Below are 14,027 nucleotides of genomic sequence, written 5' to 3'. Positions count from 1 at the left end.
GAGGAACGCGTGGCGACGAGAAAGGTGGCTTGTCTTTTTTTGTGGTTTGCGCTCTCGTTATTTTTCCCCGGGGACGACAAGTGGACGTTTTCTGGATTCAGCAGCCTTTTTTACGGAGAGAAGAGATCTTTCTGGACGCCTGACTACACAACCGGCTTCATACGAATTCGACAACTATTTACCTTGGACTTTCAACGAGCTGCAGGGTAATCACTTGTCCAGAGAACATTTTATTTTCATTTGTTCACTTTGTCAATTGATTTCTTTATTATTGCGGGCACAATGTTTTTTTGTTTTCTTAATTTTTTATAAAAAGGCCTTAATCAGTATTGTTCTTTTTTAAATATAGAAAAGATACTTATTTGTATTATTTTATTTTAATTAAAAAAAGGGAATTTATTTTGTTGTGAAATTTTGTTCATTTTTATTTTTTCAAAAAATAGAAAAAAAAGGTGTTCATTTGTATTTAATTGCTGTGGTTATTTTTATTTCATCTCAAAGACCTGAAACAACTGTCCTGATCCCACCACGACAATTTTATAAGATTTTTTTATTTTTTATTTTTATTTTTATTTTAAATTTATATTGTATTTTATAAAAAGCAGGGGGGTATGGTTATAGCTGATGTGCTGAATATTGTAAATTATTTAGATAGTAAGAAGCTAGTGACAATCAGTTCAGTTTTCCTCTTTGTGCCCTGTTCTTTGATTGTATACTAGCAATACAAAAAGTATACTGGGTGGGACCTACAAATGGAACTGCAGGACTCTGGCTTGTATTGGTATATAATGCGCGTATTCGCCACCGTTTTTCAAAGTGATATGATTAAGGGGTGAGGTTTCGAGGCAATTATTTCAGATGATATGATGGATACTGTAATCAGTAGTTCAGCAGTATGGTTATGGAACGGAAGATTGAACCAGTATCTTTGAATTGGTATGCTGTCTATTGGACGTTACTGATGAAGTAAGAAACGTGAACGATTCTTCTGGGGACTTTTGAGTAAAGGGATTACATTAGCTAGTTATTGTATCGCCTCTCGGGGCCACAACAGTATGGTCGAAGTACAAAGTTTTGATCAACTGGCTTTTGATAGCCATAGAAAATTTCGGTCCTAAAAGTTTTGGTAGCAGTTCAAGATGTCTGTTCTTGCGTGATATTCATATGATGGCATTCCACCTTAGCTTGATAAGTGCAATCGTAAGTACTTAGGTTTGGTTATTAGAAGCCGGCCTGGTGACGACTAATAGTCCATTATTGTCCAGAATTGTTAAGCTTTCTACCAGTTCCTAGAGATTTCTTAAGGTCTCTGGTGTATCTTTTAAGCATGGGCTTTTTCGCCCTAAGACAAGAAATCTCAGTCTGCTTAGATTGCATAGATATATTGGATTTTTCGTATTAACATAGATACAAATGTCATCTGCATATTGAATGATATGTACATTTTGTGGGAGAATCGACACCAAATCCGAGACGTACAAAGCGTACAATAGAGGGCTGAGAATCCCACCTTGTGGTAAGCCCTTATATGTCATGTTGGAACCTTCGATCGAGCCGTTGACCTCAAAGAAGATCTCTGTACAGGTGATTAATTCCATGACATTAGAGATAAACAGTAGAGGCAAACCGATCTTCCTAAGTTTGGATTGCAGTATGTGCAGAATGACGTTGTCATAGGCTCCCTCAATGTCCAAAAACAATGCTAGAATATATCTATCATCGGTAAAAGCTAGATACGTATCAAATATAAGCTCTAGTTGAGCGTCAAACACGGAATGGTTTTTGCGAAAACCGTACTGGCTGGTTGGGAGCTTCTTATTCCGTTCCAGCCACCATTGCAGTCTGTGTTTCAGCTTCTTCTTGTACGTCTTCTGTACGCATGACAAGAAGGCTATTGGGCGGTATGCACTAGGAGACGTTGGGGGTTTACCTTTTTTTAATATTAAGATAGTCAATGTTTTTTCCATTCTTTCGGAACTTCCACGTTTACCCAAATTTTGTTTAAAAGCTCCAATAGCATCTCTTTATAACTCCTTGGCAGAAAACACAACATTCTGTAGTGGATTTGGTCCAATCCTGCAGCGCTGTTATTGGTATTTTGTAATGCATTCTCTAACTCCTTTATCGTGAAGGGCGCTATCAGTGAATCTTCTGCTTCTGAGTGTGGTTTGTCCTTTTCATCAAGCATATAAGCTAGGCCCGGAGGGCAGAGCTTACTCATGAATTCGTCTAGCCATGGACCTCTAGAGACAGTCGGTGTTGAAGGACTTCGGGAGTTCTTAATCATTTTGAGTTTTTCCCACACTGTTTTGATAGGGGAAGATCTGTTTAGAGACGTGCAAAAGGCTTTCCAGGAATCTATTTTGGCTGTCCTAATAGCCCTATGGGCAATTCGTGTCAGGTCTTTGTACTTCTCATAATTTCATTGATTGGGACATCTTTTATACGCCTTGAAAGCTTCCTTCTGATTTCGTATGGACTAACTGCATTCAGAAGTCCACCAGGTTTTACTTGACGGTTTTAATTTTCGATTCTCTGAATACTTTGGTACAGCTTTCTCGCAGACCTCCAAAAGGGAGCTTTCGAAATTCCCGTAATTTATAAATTTTATTTCTGATTTTACACTTTTTTGTTCCCATACTTTGCAGTAGAGGCTCCAGTCCACTTTATTAATATTCCATATTTTGTCTCTCCTTCGAATCACTTCAATACTTGTTTTGCCCATTGTGAAATATATTGGTAGATGATCGGAGCCCATCGGGTCTTGACCCAGTCAAGCAATGTTATTAGAACAAGCATATTCAAAGCGAAAAGATTTATTACAATATACAATCAACATGCAAAAAGACAGGCTGAAAACCCCGAATCGTGGCATGCTTTTAAAAGTTATAAGAGAGATATACTGTTATTTTAAAGTAATTTCAATCCGTTATGTGATAAAACGTTTATTAAGACCAATAATCTATAAAATAACTTATCTTTAAATCCAACATATTTAAAGAGAATTGTTGACAAAACGGCATACATTTTCAATTGAACTGAGTGGGTTAAGTACTTTTTAAAATATCATTTAACTGAAGTTTTTCAAGTTAGGAAAGGAACGATTATTATTAGAGCCGAGATTTTTAAATCATTTCGACAACTCTCAATCTCGCATTTACCCTCTTTATTTTGGTTTAACACTACAATTCTCTATTTCCGCCTTCAATGCCTATCGTACTTAAATCTGAAATGAAAGAACACATCTCTTTGTTATAAAATAAAAAATTAATACTGAAAGTGTAGTATGGCCAGGTACCGGTGGCTCGATCGGCCTCAATGATCTATTTACTCAATTGTTAAAATAAATAGGCTATATTTCTATTTTCACAGTAGTTTTATTCTTGTTTGCTATTTCTGATGGTATGAATCATATTTAACATTGTCATTGTCTGTCTACGTTAAGCTATATTTGCTGATGACACTACGTTCTTTATTTTTTCCTTTAGGATTGAGAGAATCAAGACTTTCAACTTAATCAAAATTTTGACCACAGAATTCTACTGGAAATGTCAGAAAAACACCAAAGACTGTTCATTTTGTAAGATTCATAGCTTAAATTTACCCCCTCGGTGCTAAACCGGATAAATCCAAAAATAAAACTTTTCAGGATTGCGTTTTTAAAGATCTTTGGCACAAATTTTTGTAATAACTATTTTGTTTCATTCGTATAAACAGTTTATCAGGTGTAAAGACACTGGAAAATATACTTATCGAATTTTGCCAAAATTTGACTGATTCTGGACGATTTGAATTCCCAAAAAGTACTACAAATATTGAGCGCCCAATAGATATGTATTGTCCCAAATATTTAAATACCACACCAAATTGCTGTTTGAGTTGCTTTCCATTATTTAATGGTTCTACGGCGATCCTGAGTCAAATTTAAAAGATTTTTAATATTATGTCCAGCATGGGGAGACTTTTGAAAAGGTCAATCATGGAAGGGGTTGGTTGTTTCTGCTGTAAAAGAATCGGCCGGATGACACAATGCAACTCGTTCGTCTCGCATTGGAGCCAAGAAAAAACTGGCATGTTCAGAGTAGCGCACAGGGTGAAAATCTAGGTCAGGGGTCGGAGCCGTTGTTCAGGGTCGAATCGGGGAATGGGAGATTGCGCAGTCGTCCGAAGCGTGGGGGTCGTTAGTAATCGGCGTCCCAAGTCCACTTCCTTGTATTTCACTTGTAATTAAATTTATTTCGGTTCTGAGGGTACCTGTCGTCGGCCGTCGTGATAGACCTGTTGCATCGTTGCAGTGTCAGTGTGCCAGCCGTGAAGGGAAATTAAGGGAGGAGAGCGCGAACATAAAAGTCCGGGAATCGGAGGCGGCGCAGGGTCTTCATTGATCAGGGCAGGAGGCCGTAGTTGGGGGCGGGATCGGCGAAAAGGGCGAGGGTTGTAACGGTGGTGGTGGCAGCGGCGAGGGGTGGAGATCCGTGGGCTAGGAACCGGTTACATCGCTCGTGTGTAGTCTTGTGCGTGGCGGTGAGTTAGCGGGAGTGATCGAGTCGTGAAATCATAGTCCATGTGCCTACGACCTCGTTTTTCGTTCTCGTTCTCACAGTTCGTATCATGCTAATCGATCGGAAAGTGGAGAATATCGAAGTTGAAAATCGTGTGTTCGGTGTTGATAAAGTGAAAGTAAAATGTCCCGGGACCCTTATGGTGCCAGTTTGAGCACGACAGGAGGTAATAGATCACCCAGGAGTGCCCGACGTTTAGGCGAATTGCCCACTGTCGACCGTTCTCCTTCACGGAACTATCCGACTTCGGGCAGTGGTACCCGTGGCAGTCCCGTAGGACGAAAAGGGAGACCCACTAGATCCGGAAACGCCTCCCCGGAGCACGTGCTAGGCTATCAGCCTATGAATTCCCAGTATTACGGAAGAGAAGAGGATTTGGGAAGCCCGACGATGATGGAGGACAGAGGAAGGTCGATCGCGTCGAGCGGAGCCCACCACAGGTCTAGGAGTGCCAGCCGACCCATGGGCGCTAACACCATGTCTGTCAGATACCAGTCTTTGGACAGAACTAGTGGCACAGTGGCAGATACAATGCACGACAGAGAGTTCATGCCCATCCGCGAACCCAGAGACCGATCCTTGGACCGTGTCGGTGCTCGAGAGAGATCAATGGAACGTGGCATGTACCTAGACGAGGACCTGTACGGAACCAGCAGCCGATCCGCACGTCAGTCTCCTAACGCCCATCTTATGACTGGGAGAGACGGCGGTGCGTATTTGGGCGAACTGCAAAATCAAAACACAGACCTACAAAGAGAGTTGGCCAACCTCAAAAAAGAGTTAGAACTCACAAACCAAAAATTGGGCTCTAGTATGCATAGCATCAAGACCTTTTGGAGCCCGGAACTGAAGAAAGAACGAGCACTCAGAAAGGAAGAATCTGCGAAATACAGCCTCATCAACGATCAACTGAAGCTACTCAATTCGGAGAATCAGGTGAATACTAAAATCATAAATACTTCCGAATCAAATAGAACCAATGCAACATCGTGTACCGTATCGAAATAATTTCAATTTGGCAAGTGAATGATTCACTCACGCGCCATCGTACTTCGATTCTCTGTCAGGGGGCTACCACAACCGCACGAACTTTCTTCCGTTCAATACCGTGTTCCTTCAGCGAAAATATGAATCAAATAGAAGGAAACTTTCCCGAACAGTGTGCTCAGAACGTCAGAAATATGAGATACCAATCTTAATCGTTCTTTTCATAAGATTAATAAAAATAGTCGTGGAATTGAGGTTTTTTGGCCATATTGTCCTACCCTTCCATTCTACCCTTATATAAAAGAATCCCATTCCTTTTATTAAAAAAACATTTATTGTTTTAATTAGGTAACATGACATAATGATAATTAAACAAAGAAATTATTTTATTATCATTTTGGTAATTCATACACGAGTTTAACAAAACTGAATAGTCAATTTTTCTAACAATTGTACTAAATTACTAACATTGACTGTCTCGAGAAACTTTTCCTGGGATAAAATGACTGGTCCAGGAAAATGTAAATCGATGGAATAATTAAAAAAAGAAACCTTTTTCCGTAAATCGGCGTGTGTTTTATTGGAAAACGTCGATTAGATAGGTAATACCGATTTGCCCCAAAACAAGGCATATAAAAATCATTACGGATTTTTAAGCCTTCTGACCTTATTGCTAATCCTATATTTCCAATTATGCTTTGTAGATATTTAATGAGTGATAAAAGGAATAATCTATAAAGTTTAAAATTATGTTAATTTTCATTGCTAGTTAATCAATCTATATAAAAACATATTTTGTAGTAACAGAGAATCATGGATTAGCTTTTAAATTTTTTATATATTTGTATTATTAAGAGAGATTATTAAACCGAAACTATGCCGTTTAGTATTGACCAATACATTGTGATTTTTCTGTTAAAATTTTTTGAGAACATGGCAGTTTGTCGTTGGTCAATACGATTTTCATCTCGATTGTGCCTCTACGCCTCTATTTCTCGAAGAGTCAATGTGGTCGCCAATTCCTATGGAAAACAGTAATGTCTGTATGAGGGACGATAAGACCTATTGTTATAAACCGACTGTTCCATTTATAAACTGTTTTAGTACTTTTGTGCCCCAAAACTCCTTGGACATTCAATTGGTCATTTCTAACGCAAAACTAATGATTATTTTATTATTTGATATAAACATAATGAGATGAAGATGAAACGATGAGAAATGACAAAAAAGCAGGTTATAAACCCAATGAACATAATCATAAGGTATATATATATATATATATTTCTAATTGAAAGAATATCTTTCATACATTACATACTTGGTACTTTTTTTATATACATACATTATGAACTTTTAGGGTCAATACCCAATCTAAAATAAAAACATATATTTATTTTTAATCAATATTTTTCTTTATGTTACTGTAAGAGCTGAGCTTTATAGTTTTTGTAGCTTTGTCATCCTTACGGATATAATGTATTTACCAGCCGTTATTTATTATTAGTTGTCAAGCATGGAAGGTATTTTGGTATGGCCGCTTTTGCATGGTTTATTATTTGATTTATGTTCAATAATTATTGTTAGGTTCATAGATGTGCTATACTATGCTTACATGTGAAATATCACAGGAATATAATTAATGTAAACATAGACATTGTGAATTATTTTATAATTCAAACTGATATATTTATTCAGAATTTCAGGATTTTCAGGGAATCTACTAAGGATTTGTTAGGGTGTGATTTATTTTCCCAGAGTAGAATCTGATTTCGTCGTTTTTGACATGTCCTATTATCGCTTTGACGCAGGTTGGGTTTCCGACGTGTCAGCATTGTTGAACGTACTATCAGCTGCATTGTTCGTTTCTCACCCTATTTCACACCCCTATCACGCATTCGCCAAAGAAAAATATGTTTGATCGCGTTAGCAGTGATATTTGATCATCGAAACCTAATCGATATGGCGTTCTGTCCAACTAGTGACCTGATAAAATAATCATCAAAATATGTTCAGTATAATATTGTTCAAAATTAAATTTAAAAAGAGATTAACCGAAGAGGGTATACTCACAATCATTTTGATACTTGGGAAGTCTCCATCTGCCCCTAACAGTTCCAGACCTGTTGTCTACTTAAATGAAAAGAGAGAACATCATAATGTCAGACCAATAGATGATGAAAGTAATGACAATGATGGGATGCAACTTCCCTTCTTAGATAACAAAAATAATCCAGTACCTCTTGTCCAGATAATTCGAAGTTTTCTTTCCATATTTTCTTTCCGAACGGAACTCTTGTTCTTTCTCAAGGTTCTAGGCTCTATCTTTAGGCCCATACTGTCCACGATATACCTTAAAACACTGCCTAGGCCAAAGATTATAAAAATGGCTCTCTTCTTCCTCTAGAACAATACAATATTGGAAAGGTTAAAAGCACACAGGAAGCTTTTTCAAAGTGGCTATTTGCCTATTTTTCCCTCTGCTCTGTTGTCAATCTAGGCTGACACCGAACTTCTACTGTACGAGGTGCTCTGGCCGATATCCTGTGTGCGTGCTTCTAGAGTCTCACAAAGTGTAGGATGTGCACAACTAGTTTCTGAAGCATGGGACAGACTTCTGATACTGTTCATGTTGCTGGAATACGTAGGTTTGTCTAGTGCCCTGGAAATTTAAAAACCCTACTATAATTTAGCCATCATAGGGTTTTTTTTAAATGCTTGGTCTTCTTTTAATATCTCAACCGACTGTGATTGTCTTAGTAGACAGAAACTTGAACTTAAGACTTACATGTTTGGAATTTTTATTTTCAGGTCAGCAAGAAGCTTTGAATTGCTATTCCATCCTATTTATTAGAATTTGTTGGATTAAAAAATATTGAAGTGGCCCAAAAAGGTAGTTTGTTGGAACGAGGTCCGCAAAGCATGAACATATCCTAATTTCATTTGATATATAATAAATATGATGCGTTATATTATGATAGACTTTATATACTTAATTCTTTTCACAGGCCCTTTTTATTACATTTATTTGACTTTTACAACTACAAATGTTGTGTTAAGTAAATATGTTGAATTTGTCATTTGAGTCTCTTGTAGGAGATGTTGCCCAGTGGCAACACTCCTTAAAAACCTTTAAAAATCAAATTTTTAATCTAGTCATACTTATGATAATAGACATTGCATGCTGTCAAAATTCCTCCAATAACTGATATATAGTAAATCCATAAGGGACTCCTCTGTTTACAGGATAGTTAAGATGCATTTATCTTCAGTGCTTCATACCTCTACTTTGAAGATTTTCTAAATAAAGGACATCATTTCATTTTTTCTATCTAAGTTGTATTAATTCTTTGGAAAAATTTAGGACACTTGGTATAAAGAACCAAGCTGATAAATAAAAGCTTAGCGGGGATGTAAAATATTAGAATATCGTAAAGTCATTGAAAGTGTATAACTAAATATACACCTCTCGAAAGAGGACAAAACTAGTTACACCATGACAGTCCCTTACTAAAACGTTTTACTGTGGTTGGTACTTTTTTGTTTTTAAATGATGGTTTACAATAGCAGAGGTCATATCAACCTTAGGGGTGTCGGTGTTTTTGAAAAATAAAAGACCATTTGTATGTAAGTCGGGTTCGAATCCTGCACTCCTTGACCTTTACCTTACAGTGATGAATGCAGTTTCAACGCCAGATAAGTTGCGGCACCGACGTCCCCTGGAACGTTTATTATAACGATGTTTTTCTTTTCAAATCAGAAAGTTTTATTTTCTAATAGATGCTAGTATCGACTCAGGTGCGTTCCATCGTTTTGCAAGTACAGTGTAAAGATATGTATGGCCTAGATTTTCCATTATCGCTTTTGTCCAACTCCTTGTTTTTTTTTTTCACTTAAGTTTGTAACATTTGAAATACATAATTACAATAAATTTTCCATCGGATGGGGACAGAGGGACAAAATCCTTCTACTCCTTATCTGTGAATACTACTGATTGTTCAACACTTCGGTTTTCTAGAAAGGTTGACGAATTAAGCCCCATCTAAAGATTTGTTTCCAACAGTGAGTCTAATTTGGAAAGTGATATTTTACAAAACCCTTATGTTAATTTTTTTATTCCGTCAACGTGATAAATCAATAGGAATTAATTTGTATTTAAATGTATATTATCTGTATTCAGATTAAACGAATCTTGCCTTAAATTGTAATAATTTGTACAACGCAAAATGTGAAACTGGTGTCATGAGATTCCGACCATTAGAAGTGGTTCAAATAATAGGGGTATTCACGATGTTTGTAAGAGTTAACTCGTGTTAACTCGAGTAGAAAAATGCCCAGTAAAATCGTGAACGCCTTCTTCTTTTCGTAGCATGTTAAACGTTAATTTTTCCGCAATGCTGTGCGTGACGACTGGTAGAACCAAAAATAAAGCTATAACAGTCCTTGAAGGCTTGTTGTTGTTTGTTATGGTTTTGTTTCATGTTAAATTGTAAGATGCAAGAAGTTAATAAAAAAGGAAAATTAATCAACTCTTTCATTCAAAATCCTTTCTGTGCACTCGAAAAGTACTAACAAATGACACGCTTCCATTCGTGCCGACATACCTAACTTGTACCCTAACGACAAACAGCCTACAACTTTATAAGATATGGGATGTATCTATTATGAACGAGAGAATAAGGACAGGTCGGAAATTAAAAAAAGAAATGTATTGGTCTGATTTAATTAATGCGTATTTAATAATAAAAATAGGTGTAAACAAAAAACAGCTGGTAAATTCATGGCTGCCATGTTGGTTACCTACGCCCTAACGGATAGCAAAGTGACTACATTTTCGACCAAACNCTCGGTAAAGTAAAATCATTCAGCGTGACCAAAAACGGCCCAAAGCGGGTTTAGCGAGAGGGGGTGAAGTGGGATGTCCTGACCGATCCAACTCGGACTAAACATAGGACATTGTGGAGTAGTACTAAACTGTTTACATACATCGACGTAATTCGTGTATTGTACGTTACCGCAATTATAATATGTCTCAGGAACTCAATGAATATAAACGAGAAATGGTAACGTTACATCTGCCATTTCGTAATGAAGAAGTTGACATTCTTTCTGAATTGAAATTCGTTGAAATTTATAATGAGAATGAAGAATTAATTGTACAAAGTCACAGAATTCGAATATGATTTGGATATCGTCAAAACCATCGAAATTTGTAAGGAATAAATGAAGACGACCTGGTACGTATTTTAGGAAATACACATTCGGAAGCTGGTCTATTTGAACAACTATGCCGTGACGACAACTCTACATTGAATAGCGACACTCCACAAACTAGGTAGGATTGCTAAAAACGTTATAATTTAATGCCTGCTGAATAATTTTACCATTTAATGCCAAGAGCAAATGAAAAATAGAAAGATCAATTGATACATTTGGCTAATAATTTAATGTGTGAAGACCGAAATCCTTTTCAAATTTTCTTTACTGGACCGGCTGGTTTTGGCAAGGCATGCGTGATTCGTCTTATCATGGAAATTTACAAACACTGACGTATTTTATTGTAATGCCTATGTAAGGTGTGCCTCAACAGGAAAAGCTGCTTGAACATATCCTTCTCAAGATTACTTCCTTTATCTTAAGAGGTAGCCCAACAATATTTTACCCTCTTCAAATATGTTCAAGTTATCATTATTGATCAAATCAGTGGGAGGTGCAGAACTGGCTCAAATTGATACTAGACTTAAACAGATTACCGGTAATTATGATACAAACTTTGGTGATATGGATTTAATACATTGGCGATTTACGACAATTAAAAAAAGGCAGGCCCTTTAAATCAAATCAAGTCATGCGACGAAAGAAATTAGCGATCTCACATTTTCTTCGTTGTCGAAAATTGGTAATGGTGAAGAATTGGAAGGGAATGAATTACTCCTAATTGAATGTCGGTTTATGTCTAAGGATGAAATTGTTTATGAATATGAACGCACTCAACCGCCCTACGACTTTTATATGTTGCTTTATCAAGTGTAACAAGCATAAATGGCTTACATCGAGTGAACAAATGATGATAAAACATTCTACCTGTCCAAGAAAAGCACAATCGATGGTTAATTTACAACTGTAATTAGGTAGGCTTGCAATCAAATATCGAATATTGGGTGGTCATTGGAAAATTTCATCAATAACAAAAAATTTTTTTTTCATTTTTTATTCCAGTTTATTGTCAAAATCAAAGAGCACACGCACAGATGGATTTGTAAGATGGAGTTTTTCTAAAATCATATTTCTTAATACTTTCGAAAACATGGTTGGATATTGATGAAAGTGTTGTATCCCTAATTTTGATTGCGTCGTACAATTCAAAAGTACTTTGGCCGTAGCTGGAGGAATTGCTATTTATAACAATTCCAACAAGAGCTTCTTTTGCACTTCAAACATAGAACATGATAGCATTTTTGCTCAACTTCAGAAGACAAACCGTACAAAACTATGTGCTGAAGATTTTGCCTTTTTTAACTACTGGGATTTTGATATTTTTCAAAAGTTTTACTCTCTGAGAGGGTTGTTAAAACCTCTAAACTTTGAAACTGAGTCCATATCTCCATCTTCGTCAACCAACAGTTAGATGAGGATTTACCAACTCAAACACAGAAAAAAATTAAAAAAACGCAGGGGTCACTATCATCCGAAAGAATCAAATAAAAACATCTGAAAAATACCCTACTGCGCATCGACAAGCAGTGGAAATATTTCAAAAATTGCACCTTGAAGTTCATAGGCAAGAAGTTACCAATTATCTTCTTGAGAAACATAGAGAGATTCAGCTCGACATTAGAAAAACAGTGCATAAAAAGTAGGGATAATCAATAGATAAAGCTTTATCAGGTTTGGCGTATGATTTCGAGTTATCTTATGAATCGGAAAGCACAGTCAATGTAGGTACGATGATCCAGAAGTGTCAGTGGTGTAGCGCTTTGAAGTGGAAAGGAGAAACTGTTGGCATGTGTTCTAGTGGTGGAAAAGTTTTTCTTGAGGCATTTGAAGCTCTGCCAAAACCGCTGTACAGTTTAGTTGTGGATCTTCATCCTGAGTCATATCCTGAAGAATAATAGCTGCTTTCAGATGACCTCATTTGGAGCTAAGCAGGTATCTGAAGATGGATTTATGCCTGTTTAAGGTGCAGGGCCAAGTTTTTTCCATTTAATTGGAAGTTAGTTGCTGCGGATCAACTGGAAGCTCGATAGTTACAAATGTATTTTATCGGAGAAGAGGAAAGTGAAGCAAATCTGAATGATCAAATTGTCCAGTTGTAAAGCGGGATACACAATACTTCAAAAGATGCTCCCATTTTGTGAACCTTTATATCAAGGACTTACAAGCAACTATTGAAAAGGTGCAACCTGCCTGTGATTCATAAACAATTGCATCAATGCTGAAAAAAAGCAAATTGAATATCTCAGAGGACGTTATAATGCCCCAACGGATAATGAAGTTGCGTTAGTGATGGTCGACTCTGCAACGCATTAGTGAAATGCATAGGTCGTAAGGTACATTAAAACAGAGTTTCGCGTGGACGAAGTCGCGGGTAAAACCTAGTAGTCAATATTTCTTCAGAGAAGTCATTTTTCTAGAAGGAGACTAATGGGTCGATAGGTACTAAGAATTTCAGAAGGTTTATATTGCTTGTAAACCGTTTTAATTATTGAGATCCTCCATTGCAGTGGAAAATATGCGGTCCGGAGTACAGCGTTGTATAGGTATGTTAAGTAAAGTAAGCCTCTGTGGGGCAAATTTTGTAAGATTAGATCATATCCTGGAGCTATTCGAGTAGGTAGCTGTTTAATAGTGTGTCGTATGTTTGAAGGAGTAAATGGATTAGGAGTAGGAGAGAGTTGCAAGGTGATTTCAAGACGTGTTCGTTGTTACGCTGGTTGTTATGGCCATGTATATCATCAACAGGTGAATATTGTTGAAAGATACTCTGAAAACAATTTACCTATGTAGGAATTGGATTTGGCCCAAGCACTTATCAGTGCGAATAAGGGGGGAGTTCCTGAAGGATATAAGGAGGTTCCTTATATCGCAGGATCTTACGGGTACAGTACCACAAGAATTTGTCTGTTTTGGAAAGTGAAGTCATATACATGTGTACATTTCAGCTCTAAGTTTGGCCAGTTTTTTTTACGATTTCTCGTGAGTTGGTTCTCCCGTCAGAGATCACTCTGGTATCTGTTTCGCTACCAGATTGCCCTGGCTCATCGCTTCTCAGTTACGAGTAAGCAGAATGTGTGAAGGTAATAGTAATTGTTGATTATTTCGAGGTAGTGGTAAGGTGGTTGACACCCATGCTACATGCTGTATTAATTTTGTAAAATCGTGTACCGCTTTTTTCATTTTCTTCTGCCGTTTTTAGAGATATGTGTTGGTTAACATTATTGTTTATTATTATTTGAATTTTTTTCCAATCTACAGGTACAG

At 37.0% G+C, this 14,027-nt stretch overlaps 1 protein-coding gene across 1 annotated transcript in view; it reads left to right on the top strand.

Annotated features, from left to right (window-relative positions):
* The first annotated feature begins 4,471 nt into the window (after positions 1–4,471).
* LOC106666648 (trichohyalin) overlaps positions 4,472–14,027 on the top strand; it is a 158,903-nt gene continuing 149,347 nt past the window's right edge. Inside the window, exon 1 of the mRNA XM_024226269.1 lies at positions 4,472–5,498. Within this exon, the coding sequence (XP_024082037.1) occupies positions 4,686–5,498 (813 nt within the window). The 5' untranslated portion in view covers positions 4,472–4,685. The remainder of the gene's footprint in view (positions 5,499–14,027) is intronic.

Source organism: Cimex lectularius, unplaced genomic scaffold (genome assembly GCF_000648675.2).
Source record: "Cimex lectularius strain Harlan isolate CLEC.00 unplaced genomic scaffold, Clec_2.1 scaffold117, whole genome shotgun sequence".
Classification (NCBI taxonomy): domain Eukaryota; kingdom Metazoa; phylum Arthropoda; class Insecta; order Hemiptera; family Cimicidae; genus Cimex; species Cimex lectularius.
This window is presented reverse-complemented; position numbering and strand designations above follow the sequence as displayed.